At 35.2% G+C, this 18,247-nt stretch overlaps 1 protein-coding gene across 1 annotated transcript in view; it reads right to left on the reverse strand.

Annotated features, from left to right (window-relative positions):
• Positions 1 to 3,518: 3,518 nt before the first annotated feature.
• Positions 3,519 to 18,247, reverse strand: part of RNASET2 (ribonuclease T2) — a 53,896-nt gene continuing 39,167 nt past the window's right edge. Inside the window, exons 8-10 of the mRNA XM_051998096.1 lie at positions 12,614 to 12,659; positions 8,716 to 8,790; positions 3,519 to 4,809 (exon numbers count right to left, since the gene is read on the reverse strand). Coding sequence (XP_051854056.1) covers positions 4,609 to 4,809; positions 8,716 to 8,790; positions 12,614 to 12,659 — 322 coding nt within the window. The 3' untranslated portion in view covers positions 3,519 to 4,608. The remainder of the gene's footprint in view (positions 4,810 to 8,715; positions 8,791 to 12,613; positions 12,660 to 18,247) is intronic.

Below are 18,247 nucleotides of genomic sequence, written 5' to 3' on the forward strand. Positions count from 1 at the left end.
ACCCTCAATAGCCCCTTGGAGGCTAAGCCACTTCTCCTGGGACTGCTACCCTGATTTCATTGCCATTACTAGAACTTTGGAACGGAAAAGGAATGAGAGTGAATATCCATACAGACTCCAAATATGCTTTTCCTATTTTGCACACTCATGGGGCTATACAGGAAGTAAAGGAACATCTGACAGCAAAAAAGTTATCCTATTACACCCTACCCCCTCAAGCCAGCTTCTAATCCCAGTGGCAGGCCAGTGGGAACTTCTTTTTGGCCCCAGCTTTCACTTCTCAAAATAACTCAAAAGGTGGCTGTGGTACTTGAGATTATTTATCATCTCCACCCTGCCTGGTAGCCTCAGTCTTCTGGGAAAATGGAGCATCCTCCAGCGAGTCCTTACTAAACTCTGCCTGGAGACTCCAAAGAATTGGGTGCAAACTTGAAGGTGTGTCCCCCAGCTGGAATCATGTTTCTAGAATTAAAAGTGCTATTTCTATCTCCTTCAGACATTCTTGAATATTCCTATGAACCCATAGAGGAAACCCATATGCAGGACTCCTGCTCCTGGGAACACACTGGATAGAGAAGGGTGAAATTGTCTGTGTTCTCTCACTCACTCTAGCTTTCTTTCTTATTATTTCCAACTTTTTCCAGGTATACCTTTAACAACATTGCCAGGATGAGAGTTCTGCTTTTAGTATTTTCTCTCCAATTCTCCTGATGTCTCTCTGTGGGCCCCACCAATGGGGAGATAACTCCTTAGTCTTTGGTCAGACTAGAGAACTCCGTGGGCAGTGGGGGCATTCAGGGTTGTTGGGTATATCCTCAGCACCCTCAAGGCAGCCCATATGTGCGACCTGATGCATTATTTACAAAAGCCCCATTACCAAATGTCACCATCCTTCTTTGTACTATCTACTGCCCCAAGGAAATAACTTTAACTAATACTACCCTCATTTTCTTGCCAGAGAGGATTTTTTACCCACATAATAACTGTAGGATATCCATTCCAAAATTATTCTGGCAAACTCACTTATAATGCCTCCACACCACCTTCCTTGAAGCTTTTTCTTAACTGAGAAATATTTGTTCACCCTGAATACCATTGACTAACTGATCCTGAAAATCAGCACTCTTCTGAATGCTGCTGCTGCCATCTTCAAGTCATGTGCCTCCCCTCCCCAATCTGGACCCGCCTAGGCAGGGACAGCTCTCCACTCCTTATCAACGTGAAGCAGCTCCAAAAGATGAGACCTCCAGCCCTTTGTCCTAAATGGACTTGGGGTGTGACTGCTTGAGAGGGGAAATGATGTGATATAGCTTCTAGGAGAGCCAGCAATGATTCTGAGGTCCCCAGACCTTAGGAAGCTTCTGTTCTAATAAGTCAGTAATTCTAAATCTTCTGTATTCACACCCCATACTTTTGTAGTTCCTTTTCCTGAACTCAACATTATAACTTAAAAGAACAGTCAACAAATTTCTAAAAATGTGCATGGCTAATAAAATAGACTTAACCCAGGAAATCTGAACATAGAAGTCAATATTTACTGGATGGCAGCTTTCGGTATCTTTGAAAAATTGCTATACAACAATAATACTAATATACATATACTACATACCAAACACTGGTGCTAAGTGCTTTACAATTATCTCAGTGAACCTCACCACAACCCTGATAGAATTATCCCCATTTTGCAGATGAGAAAACTGAGGCAAACAGGGGTTAATAAAGTGATTTACCCAGAGTCATGAAATTATATAAAACTGGATTTTAATTTAGATCTTCCTGATTCTATGATTGGCACTGTAGCTTCTGCACCACTTGGCTATCCCATATTATTCCAAAGTTCAGAATGTCAAACTTCAAAGGGAAAATTTCATCAGGGAAAATACAATACATTAGGACTCAGAGTCTGGGTTTAAATTCTAGCTCTCTCTACTATGTCAAGAGTAAGATATTCTCTCATGAGAATGCAAAGAATTCTCATTCTTTTTTTAAATGAAAAAGTCAGACTCAGGTTCTAAGTTCCTTTACCAATCTAAATCTATGATCCTATAATTCAGCTCAATCTCTTGATTTTGCAGATCAGAAAAATTAAGGCCTAGGGAGGGTGACTTTCCAAAGCTCACACATCTAGGCCTGGAATTTAGAATACTGATGGCTAACCTGCCACTACATACCATTGCAATGTGAAATGTTGAAGATCTGAAATAAAAAAGGGATTTTCCTTTATTCGTGTACTAAGTGTACCATAAGACAAGGTAGAAAGTATTTCATTGGAATTTTAAAATCTGGGTTCAAATATTGGCTTGGCTTCTACGTAACTTTAGGTGAGTTGTTTAATTTTCTGGATCTTACTTTCCTCACTTGATAAATGAGTTGGTCTAAAAAAGTCTCTAAGGAAGATTTCTTCTCTCAGTGATCATTCAACAAACATGTATTGATCTTTTACTATGTGTAAAAGTCAGGTGTTATTATCTTTAAGCTTGGTTTCAAACAATGTCAAAATGACACTAATTGCAAACAATAATCCTTCCCTTACTTGAAAATGAGTGTGAAGCAATTACAGAGAAAGTTCACAACCAGAAATGCTCTCTTTTCTATCATTTAGCAAAGAACAAAGATTCTCCTACTTTAGGACTGAACTATGTTCAAAATGAAAATTCTCTCTTCTTCAGTATGTTTTGATTGAGGCTTCACAGAAGGATGCTGAAATTTTTGAGTATGTTCCAGTCAGAGATAGCTATGAGAAAGACACCAATGCAATTCCAATAAACTTTGGATAGAAAATGTCATCTGTATGCAGAAAGAGAACTATGGAGATTGAATGCAAATCAACACATGCTATGTTCACTTCTTTTTTCCATTTTGTTTTCTCTCTTGTAGTTTTTTCCCTGTTGTGCTGACTTTTCCTCTTTCAACATGATTTATAAAGAAATGTGTATTCAAAAAGTTAATATACATGTATAACCAAAAAAAAAAAAAAAAAAAAAAAAAAAAAAAAGAAAGAAAGAAAGAAATAGAAAGATGAGCACAAACAAATCATACCTGTTCAAGGAATTTTAAGCAAATAAGACAATGAGATACTAGACAGATTAAGCCTTCAAGCAATGGAAATGAAGCTTTCTTGAAAGGAGGAAACTTTTTTTCTTTTCACTTTTTGATTTTCTATCCCCAATATATGCTTGTTATAATAGGCCAGGACAAAGACTAAACATGAATTTATTGTGATCCATTCTACAGAAAAAATGTGAAATGCTATGATGAAGAAGGATATATAATCAATAATACCTACCAATTCACAGGCAGCATAAATAAAACATGGAGAAACATAACTAAAGATTACAAGGGTTACCCTTTAGAATCCTGAAACCTAATAAGCTTCAAAAAATACAAAACAAAGCCTGTTAACAGCAATCTAATTTAGTCCTTTGCATGATTAATTCAAACAGGTAGTTCAAATTATAAAACTTCTCTAAATGTAAAAGGATTAATGAGGGCAGAGAAAAGAGGAGGGACAACACCAGTGTAAAGAGATGGTTTTAATAAAGCATGGAAAGCAGCTGACTTCACAGATCATTAGAAATCCCCACTTAAAAAAAAAAAATGAAATTATCACAGAGTGGGTACAGGTTCTCACATTGCAGTTATCTATTTGTAGCCTAGAGTGTTTTGGATCATTAACAAGAACATTATGTTATTGTGAAACCAAATAAAGATGATGTATAACAATTTCTGCTGGATACAGTATCCAAAATGACAGAAGCACCACATTTTGTAACTATATTTTTGTCACAATATTTTGCCCTATTTGTCAATTTTCCCAAGTCCTCCAAGGTGCCCTAATTACCTCAAGAGAGGGAAAATGTCATGTTAATTAATGACCAACATTAATTATTTATTTTTCCAACAATATAATCTTAAAAAAAAAAAAGCACAAATTTAAATAATAAGTGCTCTATTCTTTTCTGGCAAAAAGGGCTTGTTTATTTTTTGGCACTTATATTTAATTCTGAGTGGAGAAGGAAGATGAAATACCTGCTATCCTCAGCAAGGAGAACTGGTGAGAATATGATATGTCTTATACAGGTTGCTATGACAAGAAAAATAAAGTAATCAGACTTTATTTATTCTAGTGTAAGCCACGTTAGAACAATGGAAAAACATCCTGGTAATGCAACACTATTTCTGAGAAACCATGCTGGGTACCTGTACTGTGGTCCTCCTATGATGCACAAACAAGAAAAGACTCCGGATATCCAAAGATACCATCCACCATGGGAGGATCACATTTTGAACTGTACAAGTCATCACATAGCAAATATTAAAACAATTTACTAAGACTTACATAGACCCTTATTTTTTGTTTCTTTAACCATTCTTGTAGTTTAGAAAATAAACACAAACTTTGTACATTTTATTTAAAAACAACAACTTTGCTTTTCGGAGGTGATGTGCCTTTTCTTCTCTATTTCCTTTGTAAAACATTGGGAAGATCCACTAAAATTAAATTTTTAAAAAAAACATGTATTTAGTCAAACAGTTTTGTGAAACTTTCTTGCTTCCTGTAATACAAGCCATCTGACCAAATACCAAATATTCCCAATCATCCAAACATTAATGGTTTGACTTTTCTGGAGGGGGATAGAAAACTGGGCCATCTTCACAGATAGAGAGCCCATGACTCATGAAATTCTCATCAGTCAATAAAGCATTTTGCAGGAAGGGAGGATCTACCTCTGGGTCAGTACAATTTCTCATCTGTAGGTCTTTACTGTAACAGAATTCAATTTGACCAAGAATTTGTACATCTTCTTCCTAGAAATTAAAAAATAATAATAAGATTTTTTTTTTCAGAAAACATGTCCTTGTTTTTGTTTCCCCCCACCAAAGTCATACAGAATTATGAGGAGCATGAGAATGAGAAAGACCTGGCTCTTTAACACTTAATAACTATGATCCTTCACAGCCATATAACATCCTTTCCCAGTGCTAAATTTACAATTCTATAAATGTTAGAATTGAAAAACTTTCAAGATTATGTGGTTCAATCACTTGATTTTCAAGGTGAGGAAATAGAAGCCAAGTGATTAAGTGATTTCCAGAATTACTGATGACCAAGTTGCTAAATCCAAAGGTCTTTTCTACATATATTGTTCATCATCCTCTTCTCTCCCCAATTTCTCCTATCAGGTTGCTCCTGCTTAGTCTTCTTTGCTGGAACCTCACCCAGAGATTACAGCATTAGGTCCTGGGCCTCTTTTCTCCTCCCTCTATACAGCTTCACTTAGTGATTTCACAAGCTCTCATGGATTTAATTACTATCTGTAGGCTGATGATCCTTAAATCTACCAATCTTGCTCTAAATTCTGCCAGCTTCTAATCGTGCATCTTTACTTGCCTTTCTGACATCTCAAATTGAATGTCCAGTAGACATCTTATAAACTCAAAACATCCAAAACAGAATGCATCATTTTTTCTCCTTGCACCTTCCCAATTAAAATAGAGGGCAACATTGTCCTCCCACTGCTTTAGGGTCATAATTTAGGAATAATTCTAGATTCCTCTTATTTTTCTATATCCAATATGTTACCAAGGTTTATTCCATCTTTGCAACATCTCCAGGGCAAATTTTTATCACCTCATTTTTGGATTACTGCAATAGTTAACTCAACTCTCTCTCTACCAATTCATTTTCCCTTTAGCCACTAAAGTGCTCTTTTTAAAGTCAGATTACCTCCCTACTCAATAAACTCCAGTGGCTCCCTAACCTTTTCAGGATAAAATACTAAATCCTCTGCTTGACATTTAATGTCCTTCATAATAAAGGCACCCCTACGTTTCTAATCTTCTTATGCTTTATTTTCTTTGTTTCAGAGACACCAACTTCCTCCCTGTTCTCTAAACAACATATTATTAAAAAAAAAAAAAAACCCAACATATTATATCATCTCATCTCTGGGCATTTCAATAACTGTCCCCATTTCTGGAATTCTTTCTCTCATTTCTATCTATTTCTGGCTATCTTCTAAATAGAATCCTATCTTTAACAGGAAGCCTGTCCCAACATCTATTATTTCTAGTGCCTTCCCTCTTGCAATTATTTCCTATTTATCCTGCATATATTTTATTTGTACACATTTATTTGTTTATTGTTTCCTCTCATTAGATTGTGGACTCCTTGAGAGCAGGAGCTGTCCTTTGCCTCTTCTTTTCTCTCTAGCATTTAGCACAGGGCTTGATACATAGTAGACAATAAATTTATTGACATCCCTAAATTATTCAGTTACTTAAATTATTCAGAACCAAAAGTAGAACCTATACCTTGGTAATGTCAAATTCTCTTCTTTCTTTACTATCATTAGCTGGTTGTAAAATCTGTAGAGATCATCCATTAAAGTTGCATCCTAGCCTTCAAGGATGCATCTAGAAAGAACCTGGACAGTTCCTAAATCGAGCTGGAACATCTATCTATCAATACAGTGTCTGTCCTTCAAGGACTACTCTAGATTAAAACCAGCCAATGATAAAGCTAGACAACAGCAACTGAAAAGAGTCTTCTAAGTGCAAACGTTATTTTCTTATATTTATGGCTTTTTTTGAAGACTAAAGGTGAAGTCCCAAAGCCATATTTTGAATTGTGTAGGGAGGAATTTTTATTTTTCTGGTTGATTAAAATCTTATCACAAAAAAGTTTGTGTACATATACAAATAATAATAACTACACACAAACACACACACACACACACACACACACACACACCACATGTGCAATTATTTTTCTTGGACATATGTATGCAGAACCTCTAGCCAAACAAGCCCTTTATGAAATATTTACTACTCAAACTATTTGAAAAATTACTATTCCAGTTTGATGCCATGGAATAATTATGGGGAAAAAATGTATTAAACCTGACATCAAGCCACTCCCTTCTAAAATAAAGCTTTTAAAAATCAAATGCAAAAGCACTTGTTCTTCAACTTTTCATACATTAGAAGATGTTTAGCAAATCATATCCAGTAAGAAGCTTCTCTTTATTTAATCATAAATGCCGTTTTTGACTACAAGAATTTTTCTTTTATCTTACAGAAGGCCTTTATCTAAGAAGCAGTCATTTTTTAGCCTCTGAAATTATATCTAAGCTACTACACAGAAATCACACCTAGGAAAGGGAACCTTAGTCTTTTGAATTTAGATAGTGTCAAATTTAAAGAATGTCCTTGGGAAGAGAAACAACAGTACTTAATGCCTAGTTGAAGGAGGTATAAAGGGGAAAAGCAGAAGATGAAATTGTAAGCTCCCTTTTAGAGGTCTGAAGGAGTTCCTTCTCCACCCATTCTTCCCCCCCCCCCCTTTATATTCTGAGCAGAAGCAGCTCAATGCTAATGTGCTATAATCTTTCTCTGTCCAGATATCAATTAAGGAAGCCTTTTTGGACACACTTGCCTCAGATAGTTTGTGGTACATGCCCCATGTCTAAAAACTCCCAATTGTAACTCTATACACTCTATAGTACATCGATCAGCATATACAAATATCTGTCAATACATACAAATATCTACCATAATATACCTATATGTATAGATATATAAATATCTATCATTAGATATATTAGTATATACAAATATCTATCAGAATATACTTATGTGTATATCTATCAGAATATACAAATACATATAAGTATATACATCAAATTATTTCTATATATTAATACATCCACATAGATATAGTAGACCACAGATTGGAAAAAATTCTAATTCTATCTTCACTCTGACTTATCAATGAGATCTTGAGACTATGGACTTAATTTTTGCAAGTCTGTTTCTTCATCATTAAAACTGGAACAATTATATTTGCCTCTCCTTCCAGAAAGCTAAAAAATAATGACTTGAAAGAAATTACATTTAAAAATACACAACTAAGGCAATTGTTGCTACATGTTTTAAGTAATTATTGCCATTAAAAAGGAAGGTCTTGTTTCCTTAAACTATCACTTGTTGTCTTAATGCAGAATGCAAGAGGTTTTTGTAAATTACTTTTGCATTTTAAAACTTTAGTAATTTAGGTTGAAATACAATAGAAGCAATCTACTAGACATTTAAGTGACAGATGTGAGAAAATTAAGACAATATAAAAATAAAAGATGTCAATAAATCAGTTTTTTAAACATCTAACAACAAATTTATTATGGTTTAGTGTTATTTACATATCTAACATCTTTTCTTAGTTCAGTTCCTATGAGAAACCAAAAATTACTATGTCTTATAAACATAGCAAAACTGAAAGCCACACAACTATGGGAAGAGAATACTATTGGCCAATTAGTCTCTTTTAAACCTCTAATTTAAAAATTAAAGATTAAAATGAAAAACCAAGTAGATTTAACACTACAAGTGCCTTCCAATCACAGGGCTTGACTTTTGAGGAGTGTACCAACTTACAATTCTTGCACTTCAACCCTTCTTTAAGAAGTTCTATATCTTTCTAAATAGAAGGGACTAATGGAATTTTTAATCGGTATGGTAAGAGAAAAGAAAGTATTTAAAACACACACACACACACACACACACACACACACACACACTTTTCTATTCCTCAGAATTTTATAGGAAGAAGCTAAAGAAAGCATGGCTTAACATTCTTTGAAGGAGCATTATCAAGCTCAATGAAAGGGTCAACATGGTTTTCCATGATGAAATAGATGGAAAAAAAAATTTTTTTACCTGTTCTGGAGGAAGGCACTGAATTTTTGGTGTTACTCCATACACACTTGTAAGGGCATTCTTAATATCTGCAAGCTGATAGATATTTAAGCAAATTAATTAGTGTCAACTATTTAGATTTATGTAACTATTTACATTGTTTGGATTCAGACCCATTTCACTCTGAAATTCCTCCTTATATTGTAGCATAATACTATATGTCCATGAGATACACATATAATTACCAATGACATGATAAAGACTGTTAATTTCATCTCAAATCAATCAGTTTAGTAAAGTGTCTCCCATATGCATAGAACTGTGCTTGGTACTTAACTTATAAAGAGAAAAATTTTCTGTGATCAGAAAATTTATTGTGTTCTATGGGGAGAAGCTTCAACAGATCTCCCAGTATAAATGCTGCTATTATATCTTTAAGAGGATTTAATAAAATAAGGTTGAATAGCTCAGTTACTTGATTTACTGATGAAAGATCTCACCATTTAGCAATTAATGTGAACATTTCAGAGCATATTCCTTTTTTCCTTAGAATCTGGCATAATGAGAGTGAATAAGGAAATGGCACTAATGGCAAGCAGAGAGAAACAAGCAAGTAAATGTGGTCAACCTCAAGTCTTTATTATGAGTATAATATGACACAGAATGTAAGGTGAAGGAGAGTTCTCATATTTTAAGGACAAAATAAGGATGGGGAGGGGAAACCATTCAGCTAGGAGTATTAGGGAAATATTCAAATAGCAAATGACACTTTAACTAATCCTTGAAGAAAGGGAAGGCTTTTTGACAAATGATAATGATGGAGTACATGCCAGACAAATACATGGAGGTGGAAGATAGCAGACCAAGGCTAAAGAACAATTATTCTTGACTATAATTTCCAATAATAACAACAACAACTAGAATTTATATAGTGCTTATTATGTGTCAGGTACTGTATGAAACACTATTCAAAAATTATTTCAATTGATCCTCACAACAATCCTGATGTTGGTGCTGTTATTATACCTATTTTACAGATGATGAAATTGAGGCCAAAAAAAAAAAAAGGTTGAGTAAAGATCACACAGCTAGTAAGTAACTGGGGCTAGTTTTGACCTTTGGTCTTCCTGCGACCAAATATTCTATCTACTGTGCTACCTACATGCCTGGTTAGGATGTAGAAAGAAAGCAAAGAAATGAAAAATTCTAAAAGGAAAAGTATTTATGTCTTCAACCACAACTGTCCCAGGATCAATTTATTAGGGACATATACAAGTCTTAAAAGTTGAATTTCTCATTCTCTTTCCTCCAACTTATCTTACTGCTCTGCCTCAAATTTTTGCTAATTCTGCTTTCTTTTTTTTAAAATAGCTTTTTATTTTCAAAACACATGCAAAGACAGTTTTCAACATTCACTCCTACTAACCCCTATATTCCAAATCCTTCTCCTTCCCTTCTCCCCTCCCTTACACAATTTATACGTTAAACTTATGTAATTTTTCTATATATATTTCCACATTTATCAAGCTGCACAAGAAAAATCAGATCAAAAAGGAAGAAAAATAAATAATTCTGCTTTCATTGTCTCTTTTCCCCTATAACCATGAAACCTTTCTCATTCCTACAAGCTCTTTTTCCTTCCTCCCATCACTCTTCCAGCCTAACTTCATTTCAGAGTTATAGAATGTCAAAACTGGCAAGGATTTTTGAGTTTATCTAGCCCAGTATACATATGAACAAGAATCTCCTCTGGAACATTATCACTACAATAACCACAACCAATACAAGTGCTCAGCCAGTCTCTGATGGACAATTCAGAGTGAATGAGAAGTTACTGCACTTGAAGCAAGCCTGTCAGATTTAGGTAGTAGTGAAATTTTCTTCCTATCAAGCCAGAATCTATCTATCAGCAGATTCTGCTTCTAATTTTATCCTCAAAAACCAAACAGAATAAATCTAATCCCTTTTCAGCATATTAACTTTTTCAAATTTTGAAAATACCTATCAAAGCCTTCCTAAATCTTCTCCTAGCTAAATACCCCCAGATCTTTCAACCAATTCAGAATTTGAGCTCAAATCTTAATGTAGTATTCTAGATGTGGCCTGAGCAGAGTAAAACAGCACCCTTGTTTCATTCATTCTGGATATCATACCTCTTTTATAATGCAGCCTAAAATTACATCCTTTATTCCCCTCCTGCTGCCACGTCTCTCTATGAACCTAAGTTGAATTTTCAGTATGTTATCAGTCATACACACACCCTCTCTCTTACATCTTCAAATCCTGTCTTTGCCACTTATTCCCTTTATCACCTTGATTAAATAACTTAAAATTCCTAGGTCTGTTTTCTCATCTACAAAATAAGAAGATTAAATTAAATGGTTTTTTCTAGTTCTTCAGCTATGATTCTATGACCCCACATATTCAATCAATGGTCAAATTTTAATTCTGTATCTACCCTCTCTTCTCTACTCATACAGACCCCAAATGAGGTCAGGCCCATGTCAGTTCTCTCCTGGACTACTGCAATAGCCTCCTAAATTGTTTTCCTGTATGAAGTATCTCTTTTTTCTAATTGATCTTCCACTATCTGCTAATGTGATAATACCAAAAAAGCACATATTTGACCAGGTCACTATTTTGCTCAGGAAGCTATCCTGGCTGCCTTGGGATCTAGCACAAACTCCTCTGTATGGACTTTAAAGTTCCTTAACCCCGGCTCCACCCTACTTTTCCAACCTTATTTTACATCATACTCTTCACTCACTTGTCTGTTCAGCTAGAATGACCTCGCTATTCTATATGTATATCCCCATATACCTATTCACTCTCTCCCCACTTTTTTTTCTTTTTGCACTATCTTCTTTACTTATTGGAATGTACTCCTTTCTTACTTTAGCCTCTTAGAATCAAGTTATCTTCAAAGCTTAGCTTTTCTCTATGAAGTCTATTTTTGGTTTTCTTTTCTCTACCCCTAAACTCTTGGTGTTTCCCTCAAAATTGGCTTGTACTTATTTTATATATTTATTTAGCAAATATAAATTACTTCATGCAATTAACTTTGTCTTTCTATATCCATCATCTCTCTCAATGCCTATTACATAGGTGTTTAATAAATGCTTATGAATTATTTGATCAATATTAAGTCCTTAAAGATCTGTTACTTAACCTCTGTTGCCTCAGTTTTTTCATTTGTAAAATGGGAATAATAATAGCATCTATCCACCACAGTGGTGAGGATCAGATGAGATTATAATAATCCTAAAGGCTTAGTTATGATGATGATGATGATGATGATGATGATGATGTCATTCTGGACACAAGTATAGATCATAATGGAAAGCCTTATAAAGATTATAATTACCTAGAGATAATTGTTTTAAAGGAAAATTGTTCTTCCTTTGTTTTTCCCTGGCAACTAAGAATGTCGACTAGAATCCCCTCCACTAGAAAATATGAAGGATGGTTTTCCATTTTGCATTCCCAGTAACTAACATAATGTCTTGCACATAGAAGACACTTGCTAATTACTTGCTGGATTATGCTAGAATAGAGTGGATCAGAATGTGGTTATAAATTGGAAGACAACCACTAGAAAGAAAGCCAAAAGAAGTGACTCATTTCACAAAGCTACATAACTGTCAGAGACTTTCCATCTAAGCCAGTGAAACCTTAGGAATTAAATGTTTGTAATCACCGAATCATTTAAACAGTCTTGATTTTATATTCAGCATCCACTGGAAAAAACACTAAAAATGAAAATTTGCATGTAGACACAAAGAGGAAATGAAAGACAGTTTGAGCTGAAGAGCTCAGAAAACCCAATTCTTGCTTACTTAAGACTGAGCTGTTTTTCAGGGCTGTTGATCATCTTACTTGGCATTTTGTTAACTCTAAGGCTTAAAAATAGGAAACTCACCTGGTAGTATGAGATAGATGGCTCTATACCTAACTTCAGGAGTATACTAAAATTAAAAACAAATAAAAACAATGGTATAATTCAGCTTTAAAAAAAAAGTTATATTTTCTTTAATCAAAATATTATCCATGACATACAAATAAATTAAATCTAAAACAGATAAGAATTGGAGCTAGAAGACAGATTAGATATAGTAGACATGAGGCATGCATGGGGCCTCTGACTCCAAATCTAACACTCTAGACCCTGAGTTCCTCGAAAGCAGAGGCTGTTTTTTGCCTTTTTCTGTATCCCTAGTGCTTAGCACAGTGCTTGCACATACTAAGCCCTTAATAAACATTTATTAATTCAGTGGTATATGAATAAATGCTCTTAATAGGATTGTTGCTGTTGAGTTGTTTCATTCTCTCTTCCTGATCCCACTTGGAGTTTTCTTGGCAAAGATACTAGAGTAGTTTGCCATTTCCTTCTCTAGCTCATTTGATAAATGAGGAAATTGAGGTAAACAGGACTAAATAACTTGTCCAGGATCACTCAGCTAGTATCTGAGGCTGGATCTGAACCAAGCTCAGAGCTCTAGTCACTGCACTACCCAGCTGCCAATGGGATCACTTTTTCTTTCAAATCACTTCTTGAAACAAGACTTTTAAAAGTATAGAAGAAGTTATTTAGGATTTAAGATTTATTTAAGGCAACTTCATTTGGTCAATGGCTGAAGTCAAATATTTTCCAAAAGCAGCAAGTTTTAACCTGTTCTAAGAAACCTTATTAAAACACCATATAATTAATTTCTTAACTGGACTATGGAGCTAGTCAACCATGGACTATTTTATTGATTCTCAGATTCATCACCCCAAAGAAAGTAATTTGCACATTTTCTGTCAAGCCTTCCTCTGACTACTTGAGCCCAGAGGGATCTTACAGCAACCTCCCCCTGTGAATTCTTACTGTCTATATCACTCATTTGACACTTATGTGTCTGTACTGCTTTGCCCATCTTGGATTCATTATATGTTTGATTCTGAATTAATTTTTACCGTTGCCAAATTTTACATGATCTCCCCTGCCTCCTCCATTCAGTTATGATACCTCATACAGAGTCACGACTCAAAGATTAAAGAAGCTTTGGTGTAAATGGATAGAGCACCAACGCTGGAATGAGGAGGAACTGAGTTCAAATCTGGCCTAAGACATTTAGTTATATGATCCTGGACAAGTTGTTTATCCTTGATTGTCTTTTTTTTTTTTTAATAGTTTTTTATGGGTAATTTTTCAACATTGACCCTTGCAAAAACTTCTGTTCCAACTTTTCCTCTCCTTCCTTCCACACCCTCCTCTAGATGGCAGGTAGTCCTATACATGTTAAATATGTTAAAGTATATGTTAAATACAATGTATGTATACATATTTATACAGTTGTCTTGCTATACAAGAAAAACTAGATTTAGAAAGAAGGTAAAAATCACCTGAGAAGAAAAACAAAAATGCAAGCAAACAATAACAGAAAGAGTATAAATGCTATGTTGTGTTTCACACTCATTTCCCAGTGTTCTTTTACTAGTGTAGCTGGTTCTGTTCATTACCGACTTGATTGTCTTTTTAAAAAAATTATCAAATGAATGAAGATTACACAAGTTATTTACAAAAAGGCAAGTATTAATATCTATGTTTTCTTTGCTTTCCTCCTTTTTTCTCTTCTTCTATTCTCCCTCTCTTCCTATTGCAACTCAGAATTCCTGATCCCAAGTGTTCCACCATCCTGCCCAATAATGAGGTTATAGGAAAGTGACACTATATCCATCTCCTTCTTACCCAGACAGCTTTATATACCATAGTATCTGGATAACTTCTGGTAGTAAATCACTGAGACAAGTAGGCTAGTACAATGGAAGAAAGAATACTGAAGACCTACTTAGATTTGAATCTTGGTTCTGCAACTTAACTGGGTTAGCTTAGACAAATCCCTTCTCTGGGGCTTATTTTGCTTCCCTATGTATAAAATGAAAAAGCTATACTTGAGAAATGAAAAAGATGGGTTCAAATTCTGCCTCTAAAATTAAGTAGTTGCATAATTAGGAGATAATTACTTAGCTTCCCTTATCTTCAACAGAAATGATTGAAAGTCTCTGACTTCATTGAAGCTCCATTGCCTCCCTTGAAAGATGATGCTGAGTTTGGTTGTAACCCCAGGTCCTTTGCCTTCTGGAATATGGTATTCCAGGCTTTCTGATCCTTTACTAGAGAAGCTGCTAGATCCTGGGTAATCCTGATTATTGCTCCTTTATATTTGAATTGCTTTTGTCTGGCAGCTTGCAGAATATTTGACTTGAGATTGTAGTTTTGCAACAATGTTCCTTGGAGTTTTCCTTGAGGTATCTTTTTCTGAAGGTGATCAATAGTCTTTCACAACTAGTTTCCCCTCTATTTCTAGAACATTGGGGCAATTTTTTTTTTTTGATGATCTCTTGAAGAATGCTAACCAGGCTCTTTTTATCACTCTCTGAGATCTCCCCTATGGACATTTTGTCATCATGTGAAGTAGCATTTTGGTCTTCCCTGTCACCATAGTAGCTTTCGATGGTTAAAGTTCTTTTCTGTTTCTTGCTCATTTTCTTTCCTTTTCTTTTAGTATTTTCTCTTTCTTTACTTTTATGATTGAGCTTTGCTCCTGGGATAAAGAAAATGCTGTCTCAAGCTTCCTGTGCAGCTCTGAGCTGGTGCCCCTTGTGTTTGAAGGGGATAGCTTTGCTGTTATTTTCAGGAATCAGCCTGGTTCCCCAGAATTTGCCTTCTGAGCTGGGATTAGAGGCTGCCCTCCTGGTCTACTCCTTTATGCCAGGACTGAGAGTCTCAGTTGCTGATTTACTGTGAGTTAGACCCTCTTCACCACTTTTCCAGAGTCTGTCTGAGCTGAACAGAATATTCTTTTCACCAGAGAGACTAATCCAGTCTCTCTTGAATTGAAAGGTAACTTTATTGTGTCATTCTATTCAGACACTTGGTTTCGTGTGATTTTCAAGAGAAAATGGGAGAGCTCGAGCAGCTTCCTGGTTTCCTTTGCCATCTTGGCTCCATCCCCAGAACTTTTCCTCCCTTATCTTCGGTTTCCTCACTGGGCATTTAGGGGGATTGGATTAGAGAGCCAATTCTATCCCCTCAGATGTGAATCTGTAATACTATTATATAATGGATGCAAAGTTAGGATATTTCTCTAATTCTCTGACATATAAACAATCTGTGAAACATGAATAATATAGTCTGGTCTATGGATCTCTTTTTGTCAAAAACATAGTTCTCCTTGGCTAGCCTGGTGCCCCTGTATTAAAGCTGAGACAGGGGTTGAGGGCACTGTTCTTTCAGTCAGCATTGGATACATTCTCATCTAAGGTAAACTGAGGCTTCCTCAGACTCTTTACTCCCTCAGATACTTATTCTGCTCTCTGCCTGTCTTTACTTATAGCTTATGGTTCAGAAGTTGTTGTTTGTCCTTCGTTCTTGACATCAGAGAAGTGATTCCAAGTAAATTGGATATAAGTGAGCAAAAGTGCAAAGTCACCAGCCTCACTTTCTCTTCCAGAATCATCTGGGTCCAGTGGCCAGGTATAGATCAAGATGACTGGAGGTGGCCTAGGAGGGCATGTAAATGTTGAAAAAAAATAGTCTATTGATGATAATAAAATCAAGTAAAAATCAATATTCTCTCCTCAACCTTGATTCAACTGACCAAGATGGCCCTCAATTGTAGATTTGCAGGGGACATAATACATGCAAGTGGTTTCTTAGCCCCTAACCTTCTGTTTTGGCCTCATTTCTAGACCATATAAGCAAGCAAGGCTCTAAATTTCTTTCATTATAAATGCTTTTATCATAGTGAAGCAGTTTTTTAAATATCTGAAAGAAGACTGTGGTTTACTAGCTATTGTTAGGCTATTTGTAATTCATACAGCTTCTCTTAGTCACAGCAATTCCCTGACAAATGAGAATAATATGAAGTAATCTTTTGCTAATCAACCATATTTAACTTATGTGATTCAAATCTGTTTAAATGATGAATAAACTTACATCAGATCCCTAAGCATGTGTTCCAATCCCTTGCCAGATAAAAGCATCCATAAATGAATATTTCATCCAATTTCATACAGATGGATATTCCATTTAAACTTAATCAAAAGCCCTGTAACAGCTGGGATTCATACTGATAGAGGTGACTATACTTGCTAGAATATAAAAGGGGCAGGATGCCTTTTGCAGTAGATGAGTGGTTCCAAAAGAGACAACCTGGGAAATGTACTTTTAAAATACCTTTCAATCTATAGGGATATTTATAGACTTCCTCTTTCCTCCAAGAAATACACAATAAAATAAAAATAAATAAAATTATAATTTTCACTCCATCCCAAACAGAAATTGCCATTCGTGCTATACAAATGGTTATTCATAAGACAGATATCATGGGACTCCAATTATATTACAAGGTTACTGAGAGTAGCAAACTATTTTCAATAGAAAAAATTGTATTTTTATTCTCCCCTACCACCTGGTACAGAATAATAGATTAAGGTATTGGTCATCTACTCTACCTATCTCATTTAACAAAGAAAGAAACTGAGGCGAAGATAAGTTATTTGTCCAAGATCACACACATGATAAATAACAAAGCTGGGATGCCAACTTCAGTCTTTGGACTTTAAATTGAGCACACTTCCTACTTTACCTAGAAGGAAGTAATGAAGCAGGGAAAGGGGGAAAGGGAAGAAAGAAATTCTCATTTATTAAGTCTTACTATATGCCAGACACTATGATAATAACTTCACAAATATTATTTCATTTGATCCTTTCATCAAGCCTGGGATGTAGGTAACATTATTATCTTCATTTTAAAGTTGAAGAAACTGAGGCATATGGACTTTAAGTGACATATCCAGGATCACACAGCTAGCTAACAAAAGTCTGAGGCCATATGAGAACCCAGGTCTCCCTGACTTCAAATCTAAAACTGTGGGATCTTGCTGTTGATACTTCCCATAGGGGCTACTCAATAAATGCTGACTGAATGGACAGATTGCTTAGCATTTTTAAACTAAATATCAAAAGAAAACATGTAGAGATGTTTTTCAAATAAATATATTACATACTAAAGTAACTGTAATTAGATTCAGGTAGAACAAGATATGGCATTTTGGTTAAATTTATGATAAAATTTATCATTTTATTTCTACCACAACTCCCCAAATATGAATATCTAGACATAGACACTCAGATGGAATACCTTCCTTTTTTTGAAAGAAGGGAGGGTGGGCAGAAAGGATTGGACAAGCAGGATCTATCCCTTCTTGTTCTTGGGGATGCAACAAAGGGAGGTAAGAATGTAAAGAAAATGGATTATTAGCATTCCAAGTTGAAATGTGAGACACATTTTCCTGGAGAAAAAAGGTTATAAATGATGTTCAGGTTTTAACATACAATACTAGAATTCAACTATACCTAGAAATATTTCTGGGCTGAGAGGTAAACATATGTCCATTGGAAAATGGAAAATAAAAGAGATCCAAATGTCTAATTTATGAAGACTTTTTAGACTACAATCCCTTCACTGGATGAGGGCAGTTTGTATTGGGTCTTTATTCTAGGAAG

This window comes from Antechinus flavipes, chromosome 4, assembly GCF_016432865.1.
Source record: "Antechinus flavipes isolate AdamAnt ecotype Samford, QLD, Australia chromosome 4, AdamAnt_v2, whole genome shotgun sequence".
NCBI lineage: Eukaryota > Metazoa > Chordata > Mammalia > Dasyuromorphia > Dasyuridae > Antechinus > Antechinus flavipes.